Source organism: Fusarium keratoplasticum, chromosome 5 (genome assembly GCF_025433545.1).
Source record: "Fusarium keratoplasticum isolate Fu6.1 chromosome 5, whole genome shotgun sequence".
Taxonomy (NCBI): domain Eukaryota; kingdom Fungi; phylum Ascomycota; class Sordariomycetes; order Hypocreales; family Nectriaceae; genus Fusarium; species Fusarium keratoplasticum.
Window position 1 is genome coordinate 3,761,493 of NC_070533.1, and position 14,384 is coordinate 3,775,876.

The window sequence follows — 14,384 nt, forward strand, 5'->3', positions numbered from 1 at the left end:
ACGTCATTCAGATACGAGACGCGCAATATCTGGCCCAATAACTTATGCTGTTTCAGCTACGTACGGTGACTCGAATCTAGAGGTTTCAGTTTGGACTTGTCCTGGAGTGATCCTCCTGTACAGCTTATCGCTTCTACTACACAGCCCCGCATGGATCTCTGAGTAATTTCTCCCTTTGTTTTCTTGGGCGGTCCCTCCACTTATAGGTGTTTATTAGGAAAAAGAAAATCACAGACTTGTCATGGTTAGCAGAACCAGAGCTTAGGGGAAACCAGGGCTTATTGGTTAGCCAAATGAGCTCCAAACTACCCAGAGGTCAAAGCCGACTTGGATCATGTAAAGAAACTAACTGAAGTTCGGATGGAAAGTCGACGAGCACTATGGTCAAGTATACTTTTCGTGTATATTATCGTGTTAGGCTGTGTGAGACCTCGTATGTTCGTAGCTATGTTTTGAGCCATCATGGCTAATCTTGCCATTCATTCAAGCAGTGGTGCCACTGCCATTATGCCAACAGTGACAGAGTAGATTAAAATGATACATTCAGGAAAGGATCTAATTATGCAAAAGATTCGAGACGCCTTCATTTTGTAATTGTGAGGCAGTATTTCCAAGAGGTGGTTTGGTCACGTGCAAATTGTCACATGCACCCCTCCCGCCTCATTTTGGTTCGAGTTGTCCCAGCCACCTTGCCTTGAGCAATCAACCATGTCCCGCCATGTGCAGGATGATGAAAGTTGGACCTCTTGCAACGCTCTACCGGCGTCCATGGCCCAAATCGTCCGTCTTGGCTCCGCGACTTGACCCTACCATACCCATTGAGGAGGAAAAGACGCCCAACTACGACGCTGGTCGTTTCTACCCTGTGCGCCTGGGACAAATTCTAAACGGCAGATATCAAATTGCGACGAAACTAAGCTACGGCGACAATTCAACTATATGGCTTGCTCGAGACCTTGACCGGTTAGTTCCTAACTTCATACCGGCAACCCAGCATGACAAAATCTAAGCCTAGGTAGTTGGCGATGGTTGGAAGACAAGTATGTCGCCGTCAAGGTCAATGCAAGCAGCCACGCTTCGCGACGAGTTCCACCCACAAACGAGGTCGACATCATAAATCACATTTCCCGCATTAATCCTAACCATAAAGGCTAGCATTTCGTCAGGAAGCTTTCCGACTCTTTCTCAATTAACAGTACATCAGGAGGCCACGTGTGTCTTGTCTTGGAAGCCCTGCGTGAGCCTCTATGGCTCTACTGCAGAAGATATATCAACAACGTCATTCCTCCGGATATCCTCAAGACCCAGCCATCTTTGATCGAGATGCCAAGGATGAATTCGACAACCCGCTACCACAGAAGTACATTGACTAACGCGCTATTTACCTCTCTCGAAATAACTACGGGCCGCTTGCTAAACCAACGGGAATCATCCAAACTGTTGACTTTGATTTCTCGGTTAGAACAACACCAGGACAAATCCACATGGGTGCCATCCAAGCTGAGATATATCGAGCGCCAGAAGTTATCCTCAACCCGATGAATACGACGACCAGACTCACTTGGGTCAAATTACATCTCTGATAAGGCCTCCGCCCAAGGACCTTTTATCCAAGGGTCAAAGAACTTCCATGTTCTACCAGAACAACGGTGCGTCGGCTACTTTTGAGAATGTCTTCTCGCTCATGTGTTTTAGGTGCCCTCAAAGACCTCAGCAGAATCCCTACAGATTTTACACTGGGAAAATCCATTACTTGCATGAGTGGCGAAGAGAAAACAAGGTTCCTTCATTTTGTCAAGAGAATGTTGACGTGGTGTCCTGAGGAAAGGAGCAGTGCAAAAGAGCTGTTGGACGACCCCTGGCTGTACGAGGATTTCCCGCAAGATTAGAGAAAAGATGGCATGACTATCGAAATTTTCTCACCATGACTGTTGGCTCTTGTTGTCATTGAATATTGGTTGAGGACCGTGAGATTGTTCACTTCGCTTGTTGGTGCTGTGCCCCCTTGGCATCAGCTGTTGGCGACTCCATTTTTAGGCAGCCAACGCTTTGATGTGTTTCATCTTGCTGTGACAGCTAGGGCATAAATTAACCATATTTTCAAGTCTCGCCATTTCTTCTGTTGACTGCATTCATGCTTTTCAGTCTATCAATGATTCCAGAGTGTCAATAGTCGAGGAACGAAGGATTGCCATCGCTCGTCTCAGTCATGACAACTCTGCCCCCAGGCTTCTTTCGTCTCTCTAGGGAAATCAGGGAAATGATTTATGACCTCGCCCTGGAACCTGTCGAATTTAGCAACCTATACACTGCCAAGACAGCATACACCCCAGAATCATGTCCTTTACTCTACGTTCACTGGATGATAACCGAAGAGCTCCAAAATCGCCTCTACAAAAACCACGCTATAGTCATCCCGTTTCAAGAACCCAGCGAATACGTCATCAGCAACAGAACGTTTGCGCAACACATAAACAAGACCACACGCAGAATGAAGATGCATACAGACAAGATCATTGTCGAGATTGTGCAGACAAAAGAGGCTCGCTACCCGGATAACTCATTTGATAGAAACGGAATAAGAAAATACTACGGCAACTTCTGGAGAGATCACGAAGCAGGAGCCGACTTTCCGAGACGAGTGGTGCATGAACTTCTCTGGATGAAGCAACACCTCCCTGCCGTACGGACTGTCAAATTTGTTCTTTGGGAAGGTCAATGGTCTATGTATCCGACAGCGTGGATGGAACCTCTACAGAGGTTGTTAGACAACTGGAGCGAGTTGCATATCGAAGTGGAGATTAACCTCTTTGACTACGAAGACCCGGACGCTTTTGACGGGGGCATGAATTTCATCCAAGTATGGTACCATCACTGCGAGCCAATTGAGAGAATCTCGTTCTCTGCAAACGACTTTCACTGGGACGATCATGAGTTTGGGGACTATTGGGGATACAGAATCGAGCCCAGGTGTTTCGAAGACGAGTACTGGGAAGAGATGGACCCAGCCGAGAGAAACGCCATTTTGGAGGCGGGAGACGCAGGCGACCTTGTCTATTTGGGAGAGGTAGAGTGCCGTCCCTTGTTATTAAGGACATATATGGACAGGGCTGGAGAAAATTGATTGTTACTTTTACATATTTGTATTGATATGCTCTAGATACAACGAGTACTTCGTGAGAGCTAACTGTTGGTCCTTCATCATAGAAGGTTATCGTATTGTTTGCTTTTGATGCCCGTTACCCTGCATTACGCGAGATCGTACTCGGCAATCAACTTTTCAGCGCAAGTAACGCCAGTGACATAGGCGACGGCCTGAATGTGGCAGCTGGCTATGATGGGCACGACACCCATATCCGCAATCCGCAAGTTCTCAAAGCCAATAAGCTTGAAGTCGCTATCAACAACTGCCTCTGCATCTCCAGGCTTGCCCATCTTTGTCGTTCCGGTCATGTGCCAGCTCGAAGAGATGGTCTGTCGCCAGTGAGCAAGGAGGTCCTCATCAGAATCGCCCTTGGGACCTGCAAGCGTCTCCACGTTATCCTTGGCGTATCCGTCTGACTTGGCAAGGCGGAAAGCATCGCGGAGAGCCTCGATAGCTGCACGACGATCAAACGGCGTGGAGAGGAACTTGGGGTCGAACTTGAGAGGCACGTTGGGATCGGCCGACTGCAGCGTAACCTCTCCACGACTCTGAGCGTTGTAGTAAAAGACGAGAATACATGAGTAGTTGAGGGCCGACTTGGGAAAGTTGGGGATGAACCAGTGGATGGGAAAGTGTGTCAGGATCTCATAGTGAGGCACCGTCTCCTTGTTCAAGAAACTTTGCTCCTCAGCAGACAATGCCTTGAACTCTTCAGACTGCACCAGCTTGTCGAGCTTGAACCAGCCAATGCCGACCTCGCAAGCAAACTTTGTCCAAGGACCAGTGCCATCGCGCTTCCACTGCTCAAGGGCCTCCTCCATGATCTTTTCGTCTCCGTAGAAGGGCGCGCGGTCTGTGTCGCCCTCCTTGCGGGTGTAGACGAGGGGGCAGAACATGTGGTCTCGGAGACCCTGGCCGATGCGTGGCACATCCTTGACGACGGGGAGGTTGAACTTTTCTAGCTGGTCCTTGGGGCCGATGCCAGAGTGCATAAGGATCTTGGGGGTGTCTAGGGAGCCGGCAGAGAGGATGACCTCCTTCGAGGCAAAGTCTACGCAGTGTCAGTACATGTAAGGGCAACGATTTCTTCTTTACCATCTTGATGGATTCAAGATGAAGAGGAGGCACACCCCTAAATCAAATATGAAACAAGACTCACATTGCTTGCCGTTGGCCTCAACACCAACAGCCTTCGTACCCTCAAGGATAACCCTTTGGACAGGGGACGACGTAACAATCGTCAGATTCTCCGGCACGGGAGTCAGCAAGTCATTGGATGTTGACCTAAGTCCCTTGCTACTAGAGTTGATCAAGACCGACATGCCAAGCGGGTTGCCCGAGTTGTGGTCAGGGTTGAGAGGGAAACCAGCCTTCTCAAAGAGATCCAGCACAGGAGGGAGATCCTTCTCCCACTCGCTGGCATAGCCAACGTGCAGCTTACCAGAGCTACCGTGGTCCTCGGCCTTGGGGGCGGCATACTTGGAGTCGATGCCAGCAGGGAGGTCACCGTGGAACGTCTCGAGTGCCTTGAAGCGAGGCTGGATCTTATCCCAACGATACGCGTCGTCACCGACGACACGCGCCCACTCCTCGTAGTCATCACGGGCACCGACCGTGTAGACGCCAAAGTTAATGGCGCTAGAGCCGCCTAGACCCTTACCCCGCGAGTAATCCAGCTCGCGGTTATCACAGTGCTCCTGCGGCGCCGTCTTGTAGCCATAGTTGAGCTCCTGGTTCATAAACGTGATCCATCGCTGGCCGTCGACCCTCAGGTTGCGGTCCTCGTTGGAACCTCCGGCCTCGAGGAGGAGGACGCTGGGCTTCTTGGCGGAACGGGCAAGGCCGGCGGCGACGGCGCTTCCGGCAGGGCCACCTGTGTGGGGAGACGGAACGAGTTAACGGGTCTTTCCTAAGAGACAAGGGTGGAGAGGCGAGGTGCGAGTCATGCGCTGGGCGGGAGGCGGACTATGACATACCTCCGACGATGATAAAATCATAAGTTGACGACGCCATTGTGCTTGTCCTTTCCGATCAGACAAAAGGACGAGTCAGTGCAAAAGTTTGTGTGTAACGGCAACCTCGGCTAGGATCCAGGATATTAGATAAAAAAAAAAAAAGGAATGATTCCCAACAGTCACCATGCAGATCACATTGGAAGAGGGGGAGGGGAGAATTAAGAAGGCCGTGATAAGACGCTTTCCTCTCTCGCCCTTCGGTCTTACTCCGCCCGGGCTGTCCTCGTCATTGGCGTGTAATGCAACCTCGGAAGGGGCTTTTTCCTTCCATGAACTATGTAACCTGAATCGCGTACAAAACGTGCTCAGTGTCAATAGCAGAAGGCATTGCACAACGAGGAGAGAGAGGCAGAACCAACAGTGAACACTCTCCACACGTGGGAACTGATGCAACCCCGGTAGGCTTCCGAGACGTCTACAGGGTTGATCCCTCTCCAGCGTTCCCCACTAGCTGACCTTCTTGGCTTCTCTGGCTGGATCCGGTCTTCGTAGCTTGCCCAGTCGCGGACAGACCTTTCATTACTCGCCGTCAACTGGAGCCCTGGCTTAAACCCCAGCTGAAGCCCCAAGCTCAGTCCAAACAAGCCCTTGGCAGCAGCATGGCTTGCCCTTAATGATCCTGTGACCTATTCCCCACTCGTTCCGAATGCGGCTTACCCCTCGGACGACTCCGCAGATCCCGCGGGCCGCAGGGGGGAGGGGATTGCCCCTTTATGCCGCATCTACCGGAATTTCATAACGCGATGATCTTCTCCTTATCTAGATGGTTTGCGCCATGAGGGGGAAACGGGGTCATGATCTGCAGGGGGCCTGTCTAGCCTTTCTCTTTGTTCTCCCCTAGCGTCGTGTTGCAGTGTCCGTGTGCCGAAGAAAAGTGAGTAGCGGAGCCGCAGCCGTCACCACCGAGCGTGTCCGTGTTATCACCGCGCAGGGAAGAGCGACAAAAGGACGGATGGAACATTGACGGTTGGGGCAGGGGTTTGCTTGGCTTTTGTTAGAGAGGCGAAAAGACGTGTTGAAACGAGTTGGAATGTTCCCATAAAGCTAAAATCTGAGGGCGCATGCACACCAAGATATGCTTCCGATTTATTCCAGACAATCCACACATCTTTTTTCTCCAATTCAGTCCCTCCTTGTTTTCTTTTTCTCCCCTCTTCGTCCCAATCCCTCGGGTCGCTTCCTAAATCCTTCAACGTAGCGCAAGAGCATGTCGTCATGGGCATCGAAGAGCAGTTCGTCCTCCTCTCCATCGGCCTAATCACCATCGGCGTCCGAGTCGGTGTGCGATGGCGCCAAGTTGGACCGGCCGCATGGCAGCTCGACGATTACCTGATGCCCTTTACTGGGGTGAGTAGTGCCAAGTGAAACCCACCTGTTGGTTCGTGAACCAACAGAAGGAACGCAGCCTGCAGAGACAGACACTGACGATCCTCGTTCTTGTTGTACAGCTCGTCTTCACGGCAGAGACAGTAGCGGCGTATCTAGTCGGCGCCAAATTCCAAGGGCTCACTAATAGCTACATGACGGACGCCGAAAGAGCCAACATCGATCCAGACTCTCGGGAACACTACAATCGCGTCTGGGGCTCCAAGATCCAGGTCATCGGCTGGTCCTTTTACGCCTGCATCCTCTGGAGCCTCAAGTTCTGCGTTACTGCCTTTTACGGCCGACTCACGTATGCTCTACAAATCGAAAACACAATGGACAATGGTTAACTTGGGTAGATCTGGTCTGGCGCACCTCAAGACCCGTGTGAAGCTCGCATACGTTATTCTCGCAGTCACCTACGCCGCCGTCGCCCTCACGATCCTCCTCTCATGTCAACCATTCCACCACTTCTGGCAGGTCACTCCAGACCCGGGGACTCTGTGCAGACCGACAAACTCGCCCGCCTATGTCTTGGTCGTGGTTATCCCCAACATCTTGACTGACATCTATCTGCTCTCGATCCCACTACCTGTCAGTCTTTCCCATCTGAACCCTGTTCCTTGCGCTGACTCGACTAGCTTCTCTGGGGTGTAAATATCAGCTTGCGACGCAGGCTCACGCTTATGCTTTTATTCAGCGGCGCTCTCTTCATCATGATGGCTGGCACAATCCGAGCAGTGACCATTCTCTCAGTAAGCCCAACCCACCGTTCCCATGTCTCAATGCATGTCATCTTACCAACTGTTCGTTCCATCTAGTCGGGACCTGAAGGAGCTGTGTCGGGCAGCGCTTGGGCATGTCGAGAAACCTTTGTGGCCATCATCGTAACGAACCTGCCGATCATCCAACCCCTGATCCGAAAGGGTGCCAGCATGATCGGTCTGAGCGTCCTTTTCAGTCGACAGACAAAGTCCAACGGCGAGAGTCACCAGCTTCGAAGCAGCGAGATGGGTGGAAGTCGATTCGGCACCCGAAGGACGCAGACGCGAACGCATCCACTATCTGTTCCTCAACCTACGGCTTGGGGCAGCGACGAGCACATCTTGCCCGAAGACAGCGATGGCAGGTCTACCAACAAGGATGGAAACGGTGGTATCATTATTGCGCAAGAGATCAGCATCCAGTCGGAGGCCGCGTCCGCAGTGGAGGCAAGGGATGGTCCGAGAGGCCCGGCGAACGACTGGGGTTTCAAAGCCTCGGCTAGAACGCCCCAGCAGTATTAAACCCGGGAACCCCATACTCAGTGTATCGATAACGGGGAAGATCAATGCGATCCGTTATGGAGTGGGTAAAAAAGTATAAAATAACGTATATAGATATGTAGCGCAGAGACCACGGGTCGGTGACTCGGGTTTTGGACGGGATGCTCACGCCGCGCAAGGATACCAATAATGTAATATTATCGCCGCAAACAGATGGAACCTTCTAAATACGGACTAGGAGACGCTTCGTCTGAGTGAAGCGAATGTACAGGATAAAAAATAACCCGACAAGGGACATGGCTCCAGCGTAGTACGCGGCAGGACGAAACTCCTCGACCCCTTGGTCATGGCTATCTCCGGCTAGTGAGTAGATTCCAGATGCGATAGGCGTACCCTAGAGAAACCGTTTAGCACATGTTTCACGAAAGCAATGGCCAACTTACAAAGAAGAAGCCGCAGAACCAAGTCGTCCACAGGATGGGGAGGATGCCCAGGGTGTTCTCGGCTCCCATCGTGGCCCCGACCATGGGAGGGACCAGACTAAAGAAGGCGCCGCATCCGATGCCGTTGAAGATCAAAAACACGGAGAAGATGCCAACTGTGGAGGCCAATGGCCAGACAACGAGGGAACTCAGGCCAATGAACAGCAGGCAGAGTACCAAGCTATTGAGAGGCCCGAGCAGCACATCGGCAGTGTATCCGCCCAACACACGGCCCACCGTAGAAGCGAGATTCCAGGCCGCTAAGATGACGATGGCTATCTGGTTAGAGTACCCCATAGATCTGGAAAAGATGGGAATGAAGTACGGCGGAATAAACAGCGGGAAGCACGAGATTGCCGTCCCCACCACGATGAGTAGGAACCTCGGCTCCTTGAAGCGATACCTGAGACCGACATTAGAGAATAAACTTTTTCCAAGACCTGTTGACTTACCATTGGAGTTTCAAGTTGGCGCTCGCTGAACCCTTGGGTTGTTGGATAAAGTAGGATGCAGGGATGCAGACTCCCCATAGCATGAAGCCCAAGATGCGAAACGTCCACGCGACGTCGAGGTTTCTAACGAGGAGATTCGTTGCGATGCTCATCACGGCGGCTCCGAGACTTCCCCCACCGAAAACGATACCCATTGCGAGACCTCGGTACTTTTTGAACCATCGGAGAGGCGCAGTAGAACACGACTAAACAAGTGTTAGGTGTGTATCAAACAGGTAGGTATGTATCGGGTAGGCTCACAAAGATGCACAGTCCCCCTCCGATGCCAAAAATAACTCCGTGGAATACAAACAGAGCTCCGACATGTTTCGTAGTCCAACTCGCGAGAAACTCTCCGAGTCCCATCAAAACGGCCCCTAATAGTGCCGTCTTTTGGTATCCCAGCTTGCGAACTGCTATACCCGACAAGACACTAAGAGATATCATGAAAGATGTACCCAAAGATCCAACAAACGTCAAAGTGGTTAGACTAGACGATGTCGTCTCGACGAGTCTCACTTGCATGATACCCCAAGAGTATATCACGCCGAGGTAGACAAACAACGAGCACGCTGCTGCTGCCACGGGGATCCATCCTCTTGGGTTGTCAAACTCGATCTCTATAGTTTTTGGTGCAGGAGGGGATGAGGATTCGGTCTGTGAACGGTCGGTTTCGTTGCCCTTTTCGGTGTCTGAGGACGCCGACGAGCCGGGCCAGTCGGCGACTGGAGGTTCTGTCCGAACAGTCATTCTGGGGGAACCTTGAGAGATAACGAAACACCCGGAAAGGTAAGAAACAAAGCTGAAAGAGAAGAGAGGGTCTTGGTTACTGCTCGAGTTGAAACACAAAGAACAGGACAAAGATGGCCGTACAAATAGCAATTCAGTCAGACTCTCCGATCAAATCCTCCCTGTCTCGGGCCATCGGCGTCGGCTTTGACAATGACATCTAATCCGAGGCTTCTAGATCATGATTTTGGCGATATCAGTGGAGAAAAGTGGAAGGATTTTACAGTTAGTTCGTCTCCTGACAGCCCCATATCGACATCAACCGGGTCGTCGGGAGAACCATTCCCGACGGGCCATCGGGTTTCGGCTTTGGAGACTTATAAAGATACCAGTCTAACAAGACGACTTCTCGCCGTTTTGATCAAGACAAGTCAATCATTGCCTTCTATCTTTGTTGCAAGTTACATTTCTTCTTGTCAAGTTCATCCATCATGGCTCCTTCAAGAAACGATGATCTCGTCTCAGAGGTCCCTTCACACCAGACACCCGTCAAGCCAATGAGCAAAGAAGGATGCTTGATGCATCGCTCACTCATTCAACATCCCTACATGGTCGAATCAGCCTCTGGCATCGAACTCAAACTTGCTAGTGGACAGACTGTCATCGACGCCTGTGGAGGCGCAGCAGTCGCTCTCATCGGCCACGGCAACGAAGAAGTGATTCAGGCCATCACCAACCAAGCCCGAAAAGTCAGCTACGTCCATACGCAGGCTTACACAACTGCACCTGCTGAAGAGCTTGCCAATCTCATCCTTGAGGGTAACCCTCATGGTCTTGAGAAGGCTTTCTTCGTTGGCAGTGGAAGTGAAGCTGTCGAGTCAGCTTTGAAGCTTGCCCGACAGTACCACTTTGAGAATGGCGAGTCAAAGAGAGTTCACATCATCTCAAGACGTCAATGTTACCACGGAAACACAATGGCCACCATGTCAGTCTCGACAGTTCTGGCTCGCAAGACTCCCTACCAGGGATTCATGTACCCCAACGTTTCGCACGTCTCTCCGGCGTATGCGTACCAATACAAGCACGAGACCGAGAGTGAAGCAGACTTCACAGCAAGACTACTTGCAGAACTTGAAGAAGAGTTTCTGCGAGTTGGCTCTGAGAATGTCGCTGCATTCATTGCAGAGACCATGGTCGGCGCGACTGCAGGTTGCGTCACGGCTCCTGCAGGCTATCTCAAGGGAGTCAGAGCTCTATGCGACAAGTACGGCATCATCCTGATTCTTGACGAAGTCATGTGCGGTGTCGGGCGCACTGGAACATTCTTTGCTTTTGAGCAAGAAGGCGTTGTGCCAGATATCATGACAATCGCCAAGGGTCTCGGAGGCGGTTATGCCACCATTGCTGGTGTTCTGATTCACAAGAAGGTCGTCGACGTTCTGAGACGGGGCTCGGCTGCTTTCAACCACGGTCACACATACCAAGCGCACCCGATTTCATGCGCTGCTGCATTGGCTGTGCAAAAGATTGTCAAGCGAGAGGACCTAGTGTCACGATGCGCCAAGATGGGAGCTGTCCTCGAAAGAGCTCTGCGTGCTGAACTTGGCGAGTGCAGGTCCGTAGGAGACATTCGAGGACGAGGGCTCTTCTGGGGAGTCGAGTTTGTCAAGGATCGATCCACAAAGGAGTCGTTTCGCCCTGATATCAAGTTTGGTCCTCTTGTCCAGCAACTGGCTTTCGAGAAGGGTGTTGCACTGTACCCTGGTGCTGGTACTGTTGACGGTGTCAGGGGAGATCACGTCCTGATTGCGCCGCCTTTCACGGTTTCAGAGGAACAGATCAACCACATTTCTAGAGTGTTGAAGGAGGCGGTGCTAGAGGCGGAGAGGAATCACTTGTAAAGGTTAGAGAAAAAAGTTAGATTGACATAATTAGCGAGAATAATGCATTCATTTCAATTCATCATGCTGCTAATCTCGGCGAATTCCACCTCCTGTAACATTGACCACCAGTTCGGAAAAGGGTCTAGAAACGCCGGGTTGCCCGCTGGATTCATGCCCATGGGAACTTGAGCTTGTTCTCTCCCTACTCTCTCGTCATTTTCGTTGTCTCTCGAAGAGTTTCTATCAGCACGGCGAATCTGCTGTAGATGTAGGTCAGATCGATCCACGATGCGGTACTCGTGGATGGATTGGTGCAGAGTCTCAAAGTCGGCTCTCGATCTTCCCCGAAACCGTCCGCTATCCTCGGTCGCGCTCTTATATAAGAGTGACGAGTTTTGGATTGTTTTAATCTGCAAAATGTTAGCCCAAAGTAGTAAACTTGAGACTTAAAGTGCACATACCCAACCACCGGCCAACTCCCAAGCATTCTGAAACTCCTCCAAGTATTCCAACCCCCAATTCATCAACTGCTCCGCCCTCGGACTTCTACCAAGGTTCATCTTTGGGAACCTAAAGATGTACAAGTTGAGAAAGCACGCGGTAAAGGCGCAGAAGCCGGAAAAGGGCGTCATCAGAGGTATGCCGCATTCGGACGCCTCTTGCAGTAGGCAAGTAATCTGCTCGGCTGCCCCGTACAGTTCTTTGGCGCTATCCTCCCACCATCCTGGCGGGGCTTCTGCCTCAAGAAGAGGAGGGTGTATGGGTCCTTGGGGTGTGGATTCGGCGGTTGGTAGGAAAGGGAAGTACTCGCGGTGAAGCATGATGGTACTGTTCGATGTTGTGAGTCAAAGCAGCATCGAGCCACGGTGTACTACTCACCTTAGATAGTAAAGCATATTCAGGTATATGAAAGACTCTCCATGCCCCAGGGTCATGTGAACTGCAACGCTGTGCCTTGGGTAATGCAATCTGTGATGCTGGCTCCTCCTCCACTCCTCGAGTCGATTTCTGCAGTTTGACCAGAGTGAGCCTGGCACCCAAGGGCAATTCTCTGGAGCGCACATTCCAGGCGCACACCGACCGTTATTAAAGACAAATGCCATTGCTTGAGCGTAAATATCAAACCCAAGAACAATCGTCTCAAAGCTCTGCGCGAGGTCCAAGTTACCAGACGGATCAGAATGATTCGCCGCCAAGTTTTGACTCAGCGACGCCCCGTCAGATCCAAAAGCAAAGTCGAAAAAGTTTGGCGGTCGAGGGACCTTGAGCTTTTGCATCTCGGGCATGGGGAGCATGCGCGGGTTGTAGGTCCCGGAGTTGATGGTGCAGTCCATGATGAAGCAGGCCCAGTACGTCCGAGTCTCGACTACCACGGCGAGCTCGTCCATGTCGTTATTCTGTGAGATGTCCAGGGCGTGGGGAGAGATGCGGGAGCTGTGGAGGGACTGCATGATGCGGATAGCCATGCCTGTATGATATCAGTACCATGATCATAGAAGAGCTTCGGAATACCTACCACAGTGCATCCATGCTTTATGAAACTCTCGTACACCCCACTCGTAGAGGGTCAAGATGAGGAGCGCCTGAACGACCTGAACATTCGGCGGTAGGAGAATGAGATTCGACAGGATGCTCCAGGCGTACGACGCGTAGCAGTCACTACTGCGTAACCGATGAAGCCATTCCCCGCTGCATATCGATGATTGCTTCCTCGTTATGGCAAGGATAGTCGCCAGAAGTACCTTACTTTCTCTTGACCGACTAGACTGGTACTCTTTGACAAATGCTGATGGTTGTAGTATCCTCAGCTCGGGGAATTTAGCCGTGAAAATGTTGAGAGCCTTGAGAACGACACCTATCGGCAACCTCGCGAGATGCTCATCAACGGGTTCCTGTCCCCAGCTCGAGACCGTCCTCCTCGACAAGGAAGGACTCGGCCTAGGCGGTCTGATGGGATCCTGTCGCGTAACATCGGGCGTACTCGCAACCGTCGAAACATGATCCGCTCTCGGAGTAAGCTCCGGTGTCGCCCTCTGAGCTCTCGCAGCAATCTTCTTTGCCGATCTAGCCTGCGGCCGAGAAAGCTCGCACCCCGAGTTCCCCAGCTTCAGACACTTCTGACAAGGCGCAGTCCCCTCATTGACACACTTGATCTTGGCCTTTCTTCACGTCGCGTATCTGTTAGATCTCATCTGGGCCCATGACGCGGGACTCACCGGCAATGGTCGCATGATAGACTGGAGCGCATCGTTACGGCTTCGGCTTTGAAGGAGGGAAACTTTTTTTGTTGTGTCAGATCCGAGTTCCGAAAGCCGGAGCTTAGTTTGAAAATTCAGACACCAAAACTCCATCACGGACGTCGCGGATGTCGGACTAGTCAGTCGCGCCCTTGCGACGCGTCTGTCATCGGACATTTTAACAAATCGGCCGATTGATCCTCTCTTTGACGAACATCAGATGCGAGTGAGGTTGTCATCGATAAAATGACATACAGGATAAAATTGCTACTGATGTCCACATTTTTTAAGTTAACCAGATTTTAGTAATAAATCTCAAAGACAATGCGATAGTCGCCCAAGGGAACCCAAATTGCCTCTAAGGATTGGCCCAAGTGTTAGTCCCCTAACAATTAGCGCCTGTCATGGGCAGTCTTTAGTGGCAGGACTGTTAAGGCTTTATGGTTGCACTGCTTACCCTGGAGTTGAGGAGATGTCATGATAATCTTGGCATCACCTTGTTGAACCAGTTTGAATGAAGGCTCTCAGACAGTGGAATAGATGATCGTTTAAGAACGGTCAGATTACCTACCCTACAGAGAAACGCTTAAAGTAGGTAGGAACCATCTAGGTACGTCACCCACCTTAAACCAGGGGCGCTTAGACTTGCCATGGGCCATGGCACAGCGTTTACATGTTCCCTTGAACATACTTCGGTGACCGGCTTTATAAGCAAACACAGGTGTTTAATGGTTCTGTCATGCAAAGGCAGGATTACATCATCAAGCATCGC

General features: G+C 51.3%; 7 protein-coding genes across 7 annotated transcripts; 4 read left to right on the forward strand and 3 right to left on the reverse strand.

Moving 5' to 3' along the window:
* Positions 1-712: 712 nt before the first annotated feature.
* Positions 713-1,889, forward strand: NCS57_00783100 (Protein kinase domain-containing protein; the record flags this gene model as incomplete). The annotated part of the gene is made up of 5 exons (XM_053057668.1): positions 713-963; positions 1,020-1,104; positions 1,156-1,457; positions 1,522-1,649; positions 1,696-1,889. The coding sequence occupies exons 1-5, from the start codon at positions 719-721 to the stop codon at positions 1,887-1,889; spliced, it is 954 nt and encodes a 317-aa protein (XP_052913863.1). The 5' UTR covers positions 713-718.
* Positions 1,890-2,209: 320 nt separating this feature from the next.
* NCS57_00783200 (uncharacterized protein) lies at positions 2,210-3,124 on the forward strand (the record flags this gene model as incomplete). The annotated part of the gene is made up of 1 exon (XM_053057669.1): positions 2,210-3,124. The coding sequence occupies one exon, from the start codon at positions 2,210-2,212 to the stop codon at positions 3,122-3,124; it is 915 nt and encodes a 304-aa protein (XP_052913864.1).
* A 125-nt stretch (positions 3,125-3,249) lies between these two features.
* NCS57_00783300 (uncharacterized protein) lies at positions 3,250-5,158 on the reverse strand (the record flags this gene model as incomplete). The annotated part of the gene is made up of 3 exons (XM_053057670.1): positions 3,250-4,196; positions 4,305-5,018; positions 5,122-5,158. 3 exons carry the CDS (start codon positions 5,156-5,158, stop codon positions 3,250-3,252), a joined length of 1,698 nt encoding a protein of 565 aa, XP_052913865.1.
* Positions 5,159-6,270: 1,112 nt separating this feature from the next.
* Positions 6,271-7,811, forward strand: NCS57_00783400 (uncharacterized protein; the record flags this gene model as incomplete). The annotated part of the gene is made up of 5 exons (XM_053057671.1): positions 6,271-6,507; positions 6,555-6,835; positions 6,885-7,119; positions 7,167-7,280; positions 7,347-7,811. The coding sequence occupies exons 1-5, from the start codon at positions 6,376-6,378 to the stop codon at positions 7,809-7,811; spliced, it is 1,227 nt and encodes a 408-aa protein (XP_052913866.1). The 5' UTR covers positions 6,271-6,375.
* A 202-nt stretch (positions 7,812-8,013) lies between these two features.
* On the reverse strand, positions 8,014-9,513 carry NCS57_00783500 (uncharacterized protein; the record flags this gene model as incomplete). The annotated part of the gene is made up of 4 exons (XM_053057672.1): positions 8,014-8,184; positions 8,234-8,675; positions 8,725-8,969; positions 9,025-9,513. The coding sequence occupies 4 exons, from the start codon at positions 9,511-9,513 to the stop codon at positions 8,014-8,016; spliced, it is 1,347 nt and encodes a 448-aa protein (XP_052913867.1).
* Positions 9,514-9,983: 470 nt separating this feature from the next.
* On the forward strand, positions 9,984-11,393 carry NCS57_00783600 (uncharacterized protein; the record flags this gene model as incomplete). Its single annotated transcript, XM_053057673.1, has 1 exon — positions 9,984-11,393. One exon carries the CDS (start codon positions 9,984-9,986, stop codon positions 11,391-11,393), a length of 1,410 nt encoding a protein of 469 aa, XP_052913868.1.
* Positions 11,394-11,446: 53 nt separating this feature from the next.
* On the reverse strand, positions 11,447-13,623 carry NCS57_00783700 (Zn(2)-C6 fungal-type domain-containing protein; the record flags this gene model as incomplete). Its single annotated transcript, XM_053057674.1, has 5 exons — positions 11,447-11,785; positions 11,837-12,203; positions 12,255-12,843; positions 12,892-13,538; positions 13,592-13,623. 5 exons carry the CDS (start codon positions 13,621-13,623, stop codon positions 11,447-11,449), a joined length of 1,974 nt encoding a protein of 657 aa, XP_052913869.1.
* Between the last annotated feature and the right edge of the window lie 761 nt (positions 13,624-14,384).